Consider the following 17,187-nt stretch of genomic DNA (forward strand, 5'->3'; position numbering starts at 1 on the left):
AAGATTACTTTCTTTAAGTGGTAAAAAATATTAAATTTTATTTTGTAAATCATTCAGTTCCCACTCACCTTTATTTTTGCAAAATTATCTACTGTGCTCAAAAAGTCCCTACAAAATTAAGTTAAAAAATTATAGCTATTTACTTAAAGATTATGTGTGTAGTTTCATAAGGAATCCAGAAATGACAAAAGCATTTGACATTTTTGCCTTGTTTCTTCTAAAAAACAAATACAGCTTCTGAATTTTATGCATAAACCTTCAAAATTATCTAATAAAAAAGTGGACACTTTGGTGTAATACATAATAACCACAAAACATGTAATATGGATAATCAACATTCTCTTTACTGAGTCTATGTGCATAAAACTCAGTTAATAATTCAGCAGTACAATGATCTTCCCGACCAGTGCAATTTAAAAGCAAAATTTTTGACTTATTATAGATTAGTGATAACTACAGATTAGGGATAATACTTAATCATTAAAAAAATCAATGTTTTTAAGCTGTGTCTGCATACAGAAAACTTTGATGTCTTCCCATTATGATTTGTGACCCAGATTCCTCTCTTCTCACTAGTGCTTATTTAATGATTATCCACTATATTCATCTCACCTTCCCTGTCTGCTATATTCCTTTCATATTTCAGCTTTGAATGGTCTTCCTCCTTCTTGAATTCTTGTTGAAAGTTAATAATTTTGTTAAAAACAGCAGTTATACACCCACAACTTAAAATTATTAATTAATTGCTTTATATCTATTTCATGTACAATTTATTCATTCACCACCTCAATGTTGCCATTTGTGAAAAAACTAAACATTCATTATAAGAGAAATGTAAAATTTACATATACTGCTCTGTGATTTTACAGTGCAACCTATCATTTAATATTCCCAATTTGGACTGATTTTTAACACTTGGACAATGCAGCTTAAATCTCATAACCCAATTTAAGCATAGTGAGTGCATAATTCACAATGAGTGCAATATTACGAATTCAGTAATTGCTGAATGTTATAGAGTAATGAGTTATAAGCAATCAATTAGTACCATTTAACAATTCTCCCAACAAATGAATATAATCAAGGCCCACAAGAATTTATCTTTTGAGTTGTAAATTAATTAAAAGGCAGGCTGTGATCCCTTCATTGTTTTCAACAAATATATTAATTCAATTCCTGCCAGTAAAAACTATTCTTTCTCAAGTATTCTAATTAAAATTCTAGTTAAGTACATAATCCTTTTAGCCTATAAACAGTATACTTCCTTAATGTGTATTTGTCCATTCAAATTATTATTCAGTGTGGTTATATAATCTCCCAGTGTAAACTGATGTTAGTTTGGTAATAGTATATTGTTTTGTCTGTGGCAAGATTTCTCATGAGCATGGGGCTTGTAGCCCAACTAATTTGACTTAATCTGGTGGAATGTTTATCTTAAATATCTCTTGTTTGTTTGCTCATTGTTTGTTTGTTTTTCTGGGGGGAAGGGAGGAAGGAAGAGAGAAAGAGTCTTAAGCAGGCTCCCTGCCCAGTACTGGGGCTCATCTCACAACTCTGAGATCCTGACCTGAGCTGAAGTCAAGAGCTGGTCACTTAACTGGCCGAGCCACCTAGGCACCCCTTTACCATCTCTCTTTTATTCATATATATATAGTGCACTTTTGTCTTTGACAGACTTTCTTATGAAAAGTGTTGGTTGTTTGATAAATATAATTAAACCATTCTGTACCTCAATTTCTTTATCTATAAAATGAGAGTCACAGTAGTTTCCTCTTCCTAGGGTATTGTATATATAATATGTGTTTATACTTACAGAACCTTCTGAATGGAGTCTGGCATATATTGTAGAAATGTAGTTATTATCACTGTTGTGGTGCCCGGTGAAAGTGTTATCACAAAGCAACACTAGTTGGAATAATTTAGATAATCACTATGTCTGATTTTTTTCCTCTGCACAGTCTATAGTAATGAGTGGTCATTTTGCTGGTATAGAATAACAACAATTTTGTGGTTGGGTTTCCTCTGTCTGTTCCATAAGTGATGAGGGATCAGGAGGATGGCTGAGGACAAAGCAAAAGCTAGCACCTTGCACCCCCTCTCCACCCGCTCCCCTCAGTAATGTGTGTGACATTCCTCAGGCACCCCTGACTGCCATAAGCGAGAAACAAATAGTTAACTTGCAGAAATCACAATCCTACAAGACAGGAGTCTCCCTTGGTTTACAAATGTCCTAGAGATCTACAAACAAAAAAGTTACCTTATCAACAGCACAATTTCCAGAAGCAAATAACTCAGTTCCTCAAGCCCTAAGTAAAGTTAAATTTCTTCTAAACCCAAATCTCACTAACAAGGACACTTGATAGGAGAAATGTGAAACTGTATCTCTAGATCTCCAAGATAGTGTCGAGATCATTCCCAAGCATATAGCCCACTGATATACATCTAAAGGGTCTCACAAGAAGATTTTTACTACTAGTAATAAATATTCTTTCTCCCAACAATAGCTAGCCCCTCAAGGTCCTGGAGACCTTGCTTCCAAAATTCCTTAGAGACTAACATCACCCCCTTTGTTCTCACCTACCCAACTCCTGTGTATATAATCAGCCACTCCTCAGGATAACGGGGCAGCATCTCCGTCTGCCCACTGGTCCTGTCCCCGTGCTTTAATAAACCACCATTTTGCACCAAAGATGTCTCAAGAATTCTTTCTTGGTCATCAGCTCCGGAATTCAGCCCACCGAACCTCACCTAGGTTCTAGAACTTCATCATAAGGACCTTTGAGTGAACTAAAAAATTCGATCTCATATAAAAAGAAAATTTAAATTAAAGCACTGTCAAGCAGCAAAAGTTTCAGCAGGTGGAAGTATATTAGAAACAGATAAGTTATATTAAATCTTGCTTTTTCATATATTTACATTTATTTTATCATTTGTCATTAAATGTTTTATTTTTCTCAAATTTGTGGAATTATATCTCAAATTAATCAACATTGTGATGCTATTGAATGAAAAGAACACTTTCTAGAGCTGTTATACTATAAGCCAATCAGAGAGAAGCTGAGCAGTTAATGCAATAATTTATTTTTAAAGGAATGAGCAAAGAGTCTTATTGGGCCCCAGAAATATTCCATATAGAATGAAAAGTCAAGATAATACCACTATTTTTTAGAAAAAGAGGAAAGGTCTATATTCATTAGGCTGTTTCATCTGTACCATATAATACAACTACTACTAATTGTAATGAATGAGTGATTTAACTGCAAATGAAATAAATTGTAAACAAGGATGCTATGTTTTTCTCTACTTAGGTTATCCCATTCTTCATAATTACTTTAAATATTACAGGTTCTGGGTCTTCTTCCTGCCTTGTCTTCGGAGCTTTTGTTCGTAGAGCGGCCAATAGCAAGATGTCTTCAGGAAATGCCAAAATTGGGCATCCTGCCCCCAACTTCAAAGCCACGGATGTTATGCCAGATGGCCAGTTCAAAGACCTCAGCCTATCTGACTACAAAGGAAAATATGTTGTGTTCTTCTTTTACCCTCTTGACTTCACCTTTGTGTGTCCCACGGAGATCATTGCTTTCAGTGACAGGGCAGAAGAATTTAAGAAACTCAACTGTCAAGTGATTGGTGCTTCTGTGGATTCTCATTTCTGTCACCTGGCATGGATCAACACACCCAAGAAACAAGGAGGACTGGGACCCATGAACATTCCCTTGGTATCAGACCCCAAGCGTACCATTGCTCAGGACTATGGAGTCTTAAAGGCTGATGAAGGCATCTCGTTCAGGGGCCTCTTTATCATTGATGATAAAGGCATCCTTAGGCAGATCACTGTAAATGACCTACCTGTTGGCCGCTCTGTGGATGAGACTCTGCGACTGGTTCAGGCCTTCCAGTTTACCGACAAGCATGGGGAAGTGTGCCCAGCTGGCTGGAAGCCTGGCAGTGATACCATCAAGCCTGATGTCCAGAAGAGCAAAGAGTATTTCTCTAAGCAGAAGTGAGCGCCGGGCCATTTTAGGGCTGGGCTGTAGTGGGTGGCCATGAAAACAAAATCTCTTTTGTACTATTGTTAATGCTTAAAACACAAGACTTTAGACTTTGTGCAGATGTGGGACAGGCCTTTCCTGCAGGGGTTGGGGAGTCCAGCCTGCCTTCTCTGGAGAGAATGGCCTGAACTGTGTTACAGGGCAGGCCAACTGTGATGTACAGTAGAGGGCAACACTTCTGATCTTCTGTTGTTTCTATTAAACTTGAACTGAGACTGTGTTTGATTCTTCATGGGGGGGGGTGCTACTAACTTGATTTGGAGAGGAATTTATGCTCTGTTTTCCCTTTTTTAGGAGAAAATGAGGGTGAGAGCTTCAGAATCAATTATGGGGGGGCAGGGGAAAATGCAGGAAGTGGAAGTGAACCCAAGTGGTGGTAATATTTTCACTATATCTGTGGGAAGAAAGCAAGACCTGCGGGCATGGGGCGCCTGGGTGGCTCAGTGGGTTAAGGCCTCTGCCTTCAGCTCAGGTCGTGACCCCGGGGTCCTGGGATCGAGCCCCGAGTCGGGCTCTCTGCTCAGCGGGGAGCCTGCTTCCTTCTCTCTCTCTGCCTGCCTATCTATTCATGATCTTTGTTTGTCAAATAAATAAAATCTTAAAAAAACAAACAAAAAAAATAAATATTACAGGTTCTGTCCTAGGGAAGATTTACCTCCAAATTGTGATATTGTATTAGAATTTAGAAAAAATTGTATGAATTTAGAAAAAAGTTAATTGAGAAACTCTTTGACTGGTTTCAGAAAATCCATTTGGTGCCTCTACTATGAATGGGAATGATATTTGCATTTATTTATTTATTTATTTATTTATTTTTTTTTTTTTAAAGATTTATTTATTTATTTGACAGAGATTACAAGTAGGCAGAGAGGCAGGCAGAGAGAGAGAGAGGAGGAAGCAGGCTCCCTGCTGAGCAGAGAGCCCGATGCGGGACTCGATCCCAGGACCCTGAGATCATGACCTGAGCCGAAGGCAGCGGCTTAACCCACTGAGCCACCCAGGCGCCCCTGATATTTGCATTTAAATTTATAATCCTGACAATAGAAATCAAGATATGAAATGTCTCTACATTTGAATAGCTTTTGCTCTTTCTTTCTTTTTTCTTTTTAAAAAAAAAATTTTCATTCAATCTCTAATTAATTAACATACAGTGCAATATTGGTTTTAGGAGTAGAATTCAGTGATTCATCACTTATATACAATACCCACTGCTCATCACAACAAGTGCCCTCCTTAATTCCCATCACCCATCTAACCCATCCCTCACCCACCTCCTTCCATCAACACTAGGTTTGTTCTCTATCTTTAAGAGTTTTATTGTTTGTTTCCCTCTCTCTTTTTTCCCTCCTTCCTATATGCTAATCTGTTTTGTTTCTTAAATTCCACTTATGAGTGAAATGATATGGTGGTATTCTTTTTTCTCTAACTTATCATATATCTATATATCTATATATCTAGATATATAGATATATATATCTATACACACACACACACACGCCACCTTTTCTTTCTCCATTCATCAGTTGATGGGACATTCGGACTCTGTCCATTGTTTGTCTATTGTTGATAATGGTGCTATAAACATTGGGGCACATATGCCCCTTCAGATCTGTATTTTTGTATACTTCGGGTAAATACCTAGTAGTATTGCTGGGTCATATCTTGAACATTGTCAGGAAGTTCCATACTGTTTTCCAGAGTGGCTGCATTAGTTTGCATTCCCACCAACAGTGCAAGTGGGTTCCTCTTTCTCTGCATCCTCACCAACATATTGTTTCTTGAGTTGTTAATTTTAGCCGTTCTGACAGGTGTGAGGTGATGTCTCATTGTGGTTTTGATTTGTATCTCCTTGATGATGGATGATGTTGAGTATTTTTTCATGTGTCTCTTAGCCCTGTGTTTGTCTTCTCTGGAGAAGTATGAAAAGAAGTCTGTCTATTCACGTCTTCTGCCAATTTCTTAACTAGATGATTTGTTTTTCTGGATGTTGAGTTTGATAACTTCCTTATAAATTTTGGATACTAACCCTTTACCAGATATCTCATGTGCAAATATCTTCTCCCATTCCGAAGGCTGCCTTTTAGTTTTGTTGATTGTTTCCTTCACTGTGTAGAAGCTTTGTATCTTGATGAAGTCCCAATAGTCCATTTTTGGTTTTGTTTCCCTTGCCTCATGAGATGTGTCCAATAAAAGTTGCTAAGAGCCGAGGTCAAAGATGTTGCTGCCTGTGTTCTCCTCTAGCATTTTGATGGTTTCCTGTTTCACATTTAGGTCTTTCATCCACTTTGAATTTCTTTTTGTGTATGGTGTGAGAAAATGGCCCAATTTCATTCGTTTGCATGTTGCTGTCCAGTTTTTTCAGAACCATTTGTGGAAGAGACTATCTTTTCCTTTGCATATTCTTTCCTGATTTGTGGAAGATCAGTTGACCATATGGTTGTGGGTCCATTTCTGGGTTCTCTATTCTGTTCCATTATCTATGTGCCTGTTTTTATGCCAGTACCATACTGTCTTGATGATTGTAGGTTTGTAAGAAAGCTTGAAGTCCAGAATCGTGTTACCTCTGGCTTTGTTTTTATTTTTTAAGATTACTTTGAGTATTTGGGGTCTTTTGTTGGTTCCATCAAATTTTAGGGTTGTTTGTTCTAGCTCTGTGAAAGATGCTAGTGGTATTTTTTGATAGGGATTCCACTAACTATGTAAATTGCTTTGGGGAGTATAGACATTTTAATAGTATTTGTTCTTCCAGTCCATGAGCATGAAATGTTTTTCCATTTCTTTGTGTCCTCTTTGATTTCTTTCATACCTGTTGTATAGCTTTCAGAGTACAGATCTTTTACCTCTTTGGTTAGGTTTATTGCTGGGTATCTTACTGGTTTTGGTGCAGTTGCAGATGGGATCAATTCCTTGATTTCTCTTTCTGCTGCCTCAGTATGGTGTATAGAAATGTAACAGATTTCTGCACATGGATTTTGTAACCTGCAACTCTGCTGCATTTGTGTATTAGTTCTAGCAGTTTTTTTTGTGGAGTCTTTCAAGTTTCATGTTTTTCAAGTATCATGTCATCTGAAAATAATGAAAGTTTGGCTTCCCCTTGCTAATTTGGATACATTTTATTTCTTTTTGTTGTTGAAGCTAAAACTTCCAATACTGTGTTAAATAGTAATGGCAAGGATAGACATCCTTGTCTATTCCTGACTGTAGGGGGAAAGTCTCTCAGTTTTTTCCCCAATGAGGATGATATTGGCTGTGGGTCTTTGGTCTATGGCCTTATGATGATGAGGTGTGTTCCATCAGTTCCTAATTTGTTGAGGGTTTTTATCAGGAATGGATGCTATATTTTGTCAAATACTTTTCTTGTGTCTATTGACACTATTATATGGTTTTTATCCTTTTATTAATATGGTGCATCACATTAATTGATTTGCAAATATTGAATCACTCCTGCAGCCCAGGAATGAATCCCACTTGATCATGGTGAATGATTCTTTAATACACTGTTGAATATTTTATTGAGAATTTGTAAATATTCATGAGGGATAAAGGCCTTTAATTCTCCTTTTTAGTGGAGTATTTGGTTTTAGAATCAAGCTCATGCTGTCTCATAGAATGAGTTTAGAATTTTTCCTTCCATCTGTATTTTTTGGAACAGTTTGAGAAAAATAGGTATTAACTCTTTTAAAATGTTTTGTAGAATTCCCCTGGGAAGCCATCTGGCCCTGGATCTTTTTGTTTGCTGGGAGAATTTTGATTACTGATTCAATTTCTTTGCTGGTTACAGGTATATTCAAATTTTCTATTTCTTCCTGTTTCAGTTTTTGTTGTTTGTAAGTTTCTAGGACTTTCTCCATTTCTTTGAGATTGTCCAGTTTGTTGGCATATAATTTTTCATAATATTTTCTTATAGTTGTTTGTATTTCTGTGGTATTGATTGTGATCTCTCCTCTTTCATTCATTTTTTAAAATTTATTTGGGTCCTTTCTCTTTTCTTTTTGTTAAGTATGGCTAGAGGTTTACCAACTTTATTAATTCTTTCAAAGAACCAACTCTTAGTTTTGTTGTTCTGTTCTACTGTTTTGTTTTTATTTGTTTCTGTATGTTTATTTCTGTTCTAATATTTATTATTTCCCTTCTGCCCACTTTAGGTTTCATTTGCTATTCCTTTTCTAGCTTTAGGTGTATAGTTAGTTTGTGTATTTGAGCCTTTCTTCCTTTTTTGAGGTAGGCCTGTATTGCTGTATATTTCCCTCTTATGACTTTTGTTGCATCCCAACGGTTTTGGAATGACATGTTATCATTTTCATATGTTTCCATGTATTTTTAAATTTTGTCTTTAATTTCTTGGTTAACCCATTCATTTTTAGTAGTTTGTTCTTTAGCCTCCTTGTATTTGTGTTCTTTCCAATTTTTTTTGTGGTTGATTTCAGGTTTCATAGTGTTGTGGTAGGAAAATACACAGTCTGATCTTAATCTTTTTGTAGTTGTTGAGGGTTGATTTGTGACACAGGATGTGATCTATTCTGGAGAATGTCCCATGTGTGCTCAAAAGGAATGTGTATGCTGTTGTTTTAGGAAAGAATGTTCTGAGTACATCTGTTAAGTCCATTCACTCCAATGTGTCATCCAAAGCCACTGTTTCCTTGTTGATTTTTTGCTTAGATGATCTGTCCATTGACGTAAGTGGGTTGTTAAAGTCCTCTACTATTATTGTATGTTATCAGTGAGTTTCTTTATATTTGTTATTAATTGATTGGTATATTTGGTATATTTGGATGCTCCCAAGCTGGGGGCACAAATATTTACAGTTGTTAGATATTCTTGATAGATAGACCCCCTTAATGATGATATAATGCCCTTGTTTATCTCTTGTTAGTAACAGTATTTGTTTTAAAACCTAGTTTGTCTGAGGAGCCTGTGTGGCTCAGTTTGTTGAACGTCTGACTTTTGGTTTCCACTCAGGTCATGATCTTGGGATCGTGGGATGAAGCCCCGCATGGGGCTCCATGCTCAGCACAGTGTCTACTTCAGATTCTCTTTCCCTTTCTTTCTAACCCCACCCCCACCACTCTCTCTCTCAAATAAATAAACAAATCTTTAAAAAAAGTAAAATCTAGTTTGCCTGGTATAAATATGGCTACTTCAGGTTTCTTTTGACATTCATAGCATGATAGATAGTTCTCCATCCCCTCACTTTCCATTTGCAGATGTCTTTAGGCCTAAAATGACTCTCTTGTAGGCAGCATATAGATGGATCTTGTTTTTCTTTTCTTTCTTTCTTTTTTTTTAATCCATACTGATACCCTGTGTCTTTTGATTGGAGCGTTTGTTCATTTACATTAAGAGTGTTTATTGAAAGATATGAATTTAATGCTATTGTGTTGCCTGTAAAGTTGATGTTTCTGGTGATGTTCTCTCTTCTTTTCTAGTCTTTGTTGCTTTTGGTCTTTTTCTCCCCACTCAAAGATTTCCTATTAATATTTCTTGCAGTGCTCGTTTAGTGGTGACAAACTTCTTTTGTTTTTGTTTGTCAGGGCAACTGTTTCTCCTTCTATTCTGAATGATAGCCTTGCTGGATAAAGTATGCTTGGCTGCGTATTTTTCCCATTCAGCATGTTGAATACATCCTGCCACTGTCTTCTGGTCTGTCATGTTTCTATGGACAGATCTACTGTGAACCTGATCTAACTTCCCTTGTAGGTTAAGGACTTTTTTTCCCCCTTGCTGTTTTCAGATTCTTTTCTTGTTCATGTATTTTGTGAATTTGAGTATGAAATTCCTTGGTGATGACTGGTTTTTGTTAAATTTAATGGAACTTTTCTATGTTTCTTGGAATTTGCTGTCTATGTTCTTCCCAGATTAGGAATATTTTCAGCTGTATGATAGAAGACCATAGAAAGAATGTACTGCTAACATACCCACTCTTTCACATTGCACCACTCTAAGCCCACCAAAGAAACACTTTTCCATCAAAAAATCAAACCCTATATCTGTCAGGTCTAAAGTAGCATTCTGTTTAAGGCTTACAGTTTTTTTTTTTTTTTTCTCTCAAGTTAAGATTTCTTTGATTGTGAGGAATAGACTTTTAAATATAATTCCATAGACTCTCAATGCTTACTGGACTTCGAAACAAATTACTTTTTTATTGTTCCAAAAATAAGAGACTGCCAGAAAATGAGCACTTATCATCATTACATTCATTTAAGAGACTATGTCACAGACTTTGAAAGTAATTCTAAAAAATGAATAGAAACAACTTGAACAAAAGAAGTGTTATAAGATTGTGTATGGTGAGCTGACAACATCATTCATTTTTCATTTGTATATTTTATTCTACCTTATTCCAAAAGGTTTGAGTAAGGTTAACACTTATTTGGAAATAAAAGTTCTACTATTTTAAAAAAGAGTCACACAACTTTATTATAATATTATCACACCTATACTATAAGAATTTTTATCACTCTACATTAATAAGAAATACAATACAAGTTCTTTCAATATATTATTCTTTCCACTTTTGTTTTATATATGGATTTATGAAAGCAATATTTATTGGTAATTTACATGATTGTATTTTAAATTCTTTTGGAGAGAATTAGATGAAGTGATTCATCTTCTTATTTGCTTGCTTTCATCTAAGTAAAAATGGTATAGTCATAGAAACATTACCTGTGAAAATCATTCTACAATCTCCTTGTTAAAATATTGTTTACCATAGTTTACTAATAAATTTTTTTAGAAGAAAATTTTTGGAAAGAATCATACTTGACTGTATCATGACTCAGATATGTTCTTTCAGGAAATTCAAGGATTATATGTTGTGGTAAGAGAATTTCTTTAATTCCATTTTAGCAGTATTGAACTGAGTTTCTTGTTTTTCTGTAATTAGTAAGAAGAAAGCCATGATTAATGAGCTTCTCAGTCTGCTCTTTGTCTCACCTGTGACACTGAAATAAGGCATTTGCTAAATGTAAATTATTATTTTCTCAAGCTCAGTTATTAGCAGATTAAATTTCTGTGAACACTTTAAAGCAATTGAGATGGATAAGGGTCATAATTCTCTGCCAGTTTTCAAATAATAATGTATATTCATTGACTAGCATTAATAAGATCCTATTTTCTATTTACAAACCTCTCAAAATTTTAAGGAATTCACCAAAGCATAGATGTATAGTCAGAAATGCTTTTTAAAATAAAAATTTTAAAAATTATTTATGGGGGCACCTGGGTGACTCAGAGGGTTAGCCTCTGTCTTCTACTCAGGTCATGATCTAAGGGTCCTTGGATCAAGTCCTGCATCAGGCTCTCTGCTCAGCAGAGAGCATCCCCCTCACCCCCCACCTGCCTCTTTGACTACTTATGATCTCTCTCTCTCTATGTCAAGTAAATAAATAAAATCTTTAAAAAATTATTTATGACACCAAAAAAATTTATTTCTTTAGAAGTGTATGTTTCTACATGATTAGTAGGACAAATCACATTGTTAAAGATCAACTAGTCATTGAATGAGTCCAAGAAGAATTGCTTCACTGTAGACTTACTAGGCTGGAAGCATTTCGTGGAAGGCAGGACCACGGATCTATTGGGTTAGACCACTGAAAGCTTAAGTGAATGCCTGATTCTGCATTAATGTCATAATTTGACTAATATCTGTAAGCTTTAGGAGGAAAGGGTTATGTCTTTTTCATTCCAGTATTGCATTCCAATATTCTATTACAGTGTCTGTCACATAATTAATATGTAACAAATATTGTTGAATGAATGGGACTGAGGGAGATGAGACAGGATTCAGATCCCACCAGTGATACTAGATACTAGATTCTAGTATCAAAAAGACAAGAAATTGAAAGGGCGTAAGATGGTGGCATAGTAGGAGGACCCTAGGCTAGCCTTGTCTCTCAAACACAGCTAGATGATTACCAAATCATTCTGAATATCCAGAAAATGACCTGAGTACTGACAGAATAAACTGCACAACTAGAGGGAAAGAAGAGGCTACATCAAGAAAGGTAGGAAGAGAGGGAGATGTGGTTTGGTGAAGAAGTTGACTGTGCTCTGGAGGGGAGGGAGCATTGGTCTCAGAGGAAGGTGAGAGAAAGTGGAGTACAGAAGGATATATATGATGAGAATACTTCCAAAGCCATTGTCTGGGAAAATGTGAGGAGCTCATTTTTGTAACCTGTGGGTCTCCCAGACTAGAGTTTCAGAGGTCCCCTGGCCTGGGTCGGATAGAGACCTGAAGATGCTGCCCTACTCCTGGAAAGCAGACGCACATGCAAACCAGGGACAGATGGTGCGATCTGAGGATTACCTAAGGTATATGGGAAGAGATTATTCCTACTTTTTGGAACTCATCTCTGAGAGGTAGCATCACCTCTATAGGGACAAAAGAGCCAGTGGGCACAAGTTCCCTCCCCTGCTCCTTAGCATAAGCACAGAAGCACCTGCTGAATGTCGCTAATCCAGACACTGGTTGTTTAGCCTGCTTTGCTCCAAATCCCGTGTCACTGTGCTTTGGCATGACTACCATTCTGGGTCAAACCTGCAAAAGTCGAGTGCAGTGAGACCCTTTCCCAGAGGACTAGCCCAGGCCCAACCACATCAGGTCCTTGAAGATTGGAATTTTAAAAGACAGAGGACTGTATGGGGTAGAGCCCAAGGTATACTGCGGTACTCCAGGCAGGCAAGGGACACAGAGACAGTGTGAAATAAGCAATATGAAAAATGCCTATTATGCTTGAAGGGAAATTCTTTGCTTCTCTGAAAGTGCTTCCTTGAGACCCCGAGAGCACCAAGCATAGACTCCCATCTCTAAGGACAAAAGCGAAGGCCGGTGTCACTCCCCCACCTGTCCCCCACTTTTCACATCTCAGCATAAACCGACTTCAGTAAACAGCACAGCAGCAACACTGGCTGCCCAACCTGCTTAGGCAGTTCTGCCCCCCAAGCTCTGCTAGTACTGCTTTTTCTCAAGCAAATGTGCCTAAGGACCAGAGCAGTGGTCCCCTCCCCCAGAAGACCAACAGAAATCCCTCCATGCACCACATCTACTGACCATAGAGTTCCATAAATCTTTAGCTCAGGCATAAAATGAATGAAATTATATCCGTTGCAACATGTTTAGACTTAGAGGGTATTGTGCTAAGTGAAGTAAATCATAGAAAAAGACAAATGATTTCACTTATATGCGGAATCTAAAAAACAAAATAAGAAATAACAAAAACTCCCCAGAAATGGGCTTAGAAATACAGAAAACAAACTGGTAGCTGCCAGATGGGAGGAGTGTAGGGGAATGGGCAGAAATTCATTTTCAATTCCTATTTTGTTTCCTGCTTACCTGTGTGACTTTGGAGGATGTTTCTCAAAGTCTTTTGTTGTGTCTCAGTTCCACGATTTCTTTTTCAGTTTTATTGTTTTAAAAATGGAAATGATAATAATGGCAATAACCTTATAGGCAGTTGAGCTCAGGATCATAAAAATGCTGTGTGACTATAAGGCACACTGAGTTGTTATTCACATTACTATGAACCGTATAAAGCAACTCAGTTTATTGCCATCATTATCACCATGTCAACAGTAGAAAGGAAGGGAGTTCCAAGTGGTCCACTCTGTTATTCTACTTTGTCTAAAGCTATTTTTAAACAAACACTTGGTGAATGCACACCACGTTTATCTTACATTCTGTAGGGAACACAAAGGTATATAGAATAGTGAGAGGCAGCTTGGTGTAATGAAAAGAATTGAGACTTTGAATCCTGGATCTTCCACTTGCTTGCACAGTGACCTTAGAAAAGTTACTTACATCATCTGAGCTTCTGTTCTTTTATCTGTGAATAGGATTAATAAATACTCATCTTACATGATTGAAGTGAGAGTGAAAAGCTGTGAATTGCATCAAACGTCAGGCACATTGCATATACTCATCAAAAACTAATAGATATCAATAGCTATTTCTGTCCCTTTTCCTTTCCCCTAGCCTGGGTTCTAGTCCCAAGCTACGTGATCAAGCATATATCTCTAGTCAATTTATAAAATGAGGATTTTGAGTAAGTGACTGCTAAGATTCTTTGCATTCTTGTACCTGGTGCGTTTGCTTCAGCAAACTCCCCAGATCTGTCCTTGAGATACTGCTGATGATTTAGTCTTCTGTGGATATGAACAGATGCAGTTGTAATGGGAGGCCCAGTAACTGACGGCCAACAATGAAGGAAGCCACAGGGTCACGCAAAGGGAAGCACAAGACATTAGAGGCACATTTCTTTAATTTACAAAGAGATTTGATGCCACTTCTATGCAGAACACCCACATTTCATGGGCATGACAACAATGATGCAGTCTTTTAAATCAGTGAAATTCCCTTTCTTTTCTCCTGCAGTGAGAGAAGGTCAGAGTTTTACATGCTCAGTTCATTTCAGGCTTTCCTGCATAGGTTATTCTCTTTCCAACTTTGGAACTTGTTATCTTGTACCACTGTTCAGATCAACAAATGCTCATTCCTTTGAATGAGTCTGGATGCCTACTGCTGAGTACTCATTAGGAACCAACAAGAATGGTTACCTTTTCCAATGTACAGATTGCATCCAAAGTAAAGCAGATTTGAACAAGACATGATATTTACTCTGAAGCATAGTGAATGCTTCTGAACAGGAGTGAAGAACAGGTAGCTTCATGGTGATCAAAGTCCCAAGTTCTTCTGTGACAAATAACATCATTAGAAAATGGTGATTTCTGTGCCTTATTAAATGCATGTTGCTAATGATTTCCCATCTTTTGCTCTCCATCCAATATTCCTGGCCTTTCAAATTCAAATTTTCTTGCCTTAGACAGTCCCATTGAACATTTAATTGGTAGGTAGAATATACAATGGCATAAAAGGACCCACAAAACATGTAAGGATATTACTCATGTAATTTTTGCCTCAAACAAATTTACAACATTATCCTTACACTCAAACAAGAGGGGCCCTTGCCCTGCTCTGGTTTTCCATGGCTGTGATACTCTTAATGGGTCAAAGAGTCTATGGGGTTAGTGGGACATGGATTTACAACTGTTGTTTCCTATCTAGACCATTTTCTGAGTATCTGGGAGCCCAGAAATCCATTCCCAATGTTGAACTTGTAGATTTACATGAATCTTTTTCTCTGAAATTGGCTCCTGGAAAGATTGATGAGACTTTGGTCTAAAGGAGAAACAGCATGAATATATTCCTGTGGTCCAAGGGGTGGTTAAGGACTGGTTAGTTGCTGAATGAGGGTTGTAGATACAGCTTGGATGTGTAAGTTGGGATAGAAATACCTGTGGCATGAGAATTCCAGGACGAGGGACAAAGCCAGGAGTAAGGAAACAGGGAGGGGGTGCCAGAAGCAGGAGTTCAGGTGGGTGTTGATGTGGGGCTGGCTTTCTCTACACTCTTACATTTCTGGGTCCCATTTTGAGAAGTCCAAGATCTGTAAAAATAGGAGGATATAACATATTTATTTAAACATTTTTATTTAATTAAATAAATAAATATTTATTTGTTGGCTTAATTTATAACTTTAAATTTTAGATGTGTGCCATGGGAGTCTACATGGCTCCTGTCTCAAGCTTCCCAAATATTGGGAGGTCAGTTGACCCTATTTAGAAATTCATCCTTAATGTGCAAACAGAGATATGATTCTTCAACTTTCTTGGCCTTCTCATACACTATTTCTGTTTCTTGAAAAAAATATGGAATCTCAAAGTTGGTTTTACAAGTTTTCATTTACTACCTGTTATGATTGTTGCCCTTGACTCAAAAGGGTTTCTCTTGTGACCCTGGAAAGCAAAAGCGTAATGACACAGGTTATCCATTGACCTAGTCAGAAGAATTGCAATATTGATTATTCTCAATTCCTAGACTTTGGGAAGTATTGACAAGGTGTCCCCCACTCAACTTTAATATTAATACCTGAATACTGGTCAGACTGACTGGCGCTTGGTCTTTGGACCTGGATCAGGATTTTAAACATTTAGGGTTCAGCATGATGGCTTTGCTCGTTTTGAGGCCCTGAGGAAAGGAGAGAATAAGCAAAACTGGTTAAAGCACAAAGAAGGGTTACTGGCTAACTTTAGAAAGATGCTAGAAAGAATGATCAATTTTTATAAAACATATTTGAAAAATCTGCAAGTTAATAATAGCATTGCTATCCAGATTAGGAACATCTCTTTCAAAAACTCATTATCTTGGAGTCTTGCACATCAACGCTCATGATTTCCCAAGTACAGTAATAGCAACACCTATTTATATACCACTTGTCATTTGAGACTCTCAGAATGGTAAATAGCTGCTGTTTGGAATCTGCCTGTAGTTTGAACACGAAAATGGCAGTATAGTTTAGAACTTCATGGTTCACCTAAAGAATTTGTCTTGTTTACTATTTAAATGTTCTAAGCTTCATTTTTGTGATAATGGCAAGTAAAAGGAGAGCTATTCTCTTTACAGTGGAGTTGCATTCACATCTGAATCCTCTTTTAAAGAAAGTCAAGAAATGACAAGGATTAGGATTGCTTTCTTCTGGGAATTATTGAGTTTTAACAACTATAGAGAAGTTATGTCTTATGAATCTGGATCTTTTCTTTTTTTTTTCACTTTGCCTAGTATTGCTTATTTTTATAATTTGTTGGTCTCTGAGTTTAGGAAAAGAGACACTATCTTAATATTTCACTGTCAGAAACAATAATAACTAGTAGATAGCTTAATAATTTGTCTAGTTTTTCAAGATGAAATCTATACCCTGGTAGAATGATGATACTAGCATCTTCAGGGTAAGGGAGAAGGAAATTATCCACCAAAAAGTAGAAATGGGAGGTTAGTGTGAGTAGAGGACTGCAAGCAACTCCAAAATAAGCCAGCAAGAACCTTTTATAAAGGATTAACAAAAAATCCTGCTTCATTGAATTTGCCTATGTTCACCTAGTCTTATCTAGCTGATTATTTTGTGTGTGTGTGTGCACACCCATTTTTTCTTTCTATAAATTTCATTAAATGAGTGATTCTTTTCTTAAAACTACACTGTTTAAAAAGTAATGTATAAAAAGAAATAAATGCAACTGACTACTATTATACTATATTATTCCAAAAAGTTTTTATCTCTCAAGATAGTTTACCAACTCAATT

General features: G+C 36.8%; 1 protein-coding gene across 1 annotated transcript; it reads left to right on the forward strand.

The window, feature by feature from the left end:
• The first annotated feature begins 3,348 nt into the window (after positions 1–3,348).
• LOC131826651 (peroxiredoxin-1-like) lies at positions 3,349–4,267 on the forward strand. The gene has a single exon (XM_059166112.1). The coding sequence runs from the start codon at positions 3,408–3,410 to the stop codon at positions 4,005–4,007; it is 600 nt and encodes a 199-aa protein (XP_059022095.1). The 5' UTR covers positions 3,349–3,407; the 3' UTR covers positions 4,008–4,267.
• Positions 4,268–17,187: the final 12,920 nt, after the last annotated feature.

The sequence above is a fragment of the Mustela lutreola genome, chromosome 3 (genome assembly GCF_030435805.1).
Source record: "Mustela lutreola isolate mMusLut2 chromosome 3, mMusLut2.pri, whole genome shotgun sequence".
Lineage (NCBI taxonomy): Eukaryota > Metazoa > Chordata > Mammalia > Carnivora > Mustelidae > Mustela > Mustela lutreola.

Excerpts from the sequence above, each read along its gene's own strand:
- LOC131826651 (XM_059166112.1), top strand. The coding sequence starts at position 3,408 with ATGTCTTCAGGAAATGCCAAAATTGGGCATCCTGCCCCCAACTTCAAA.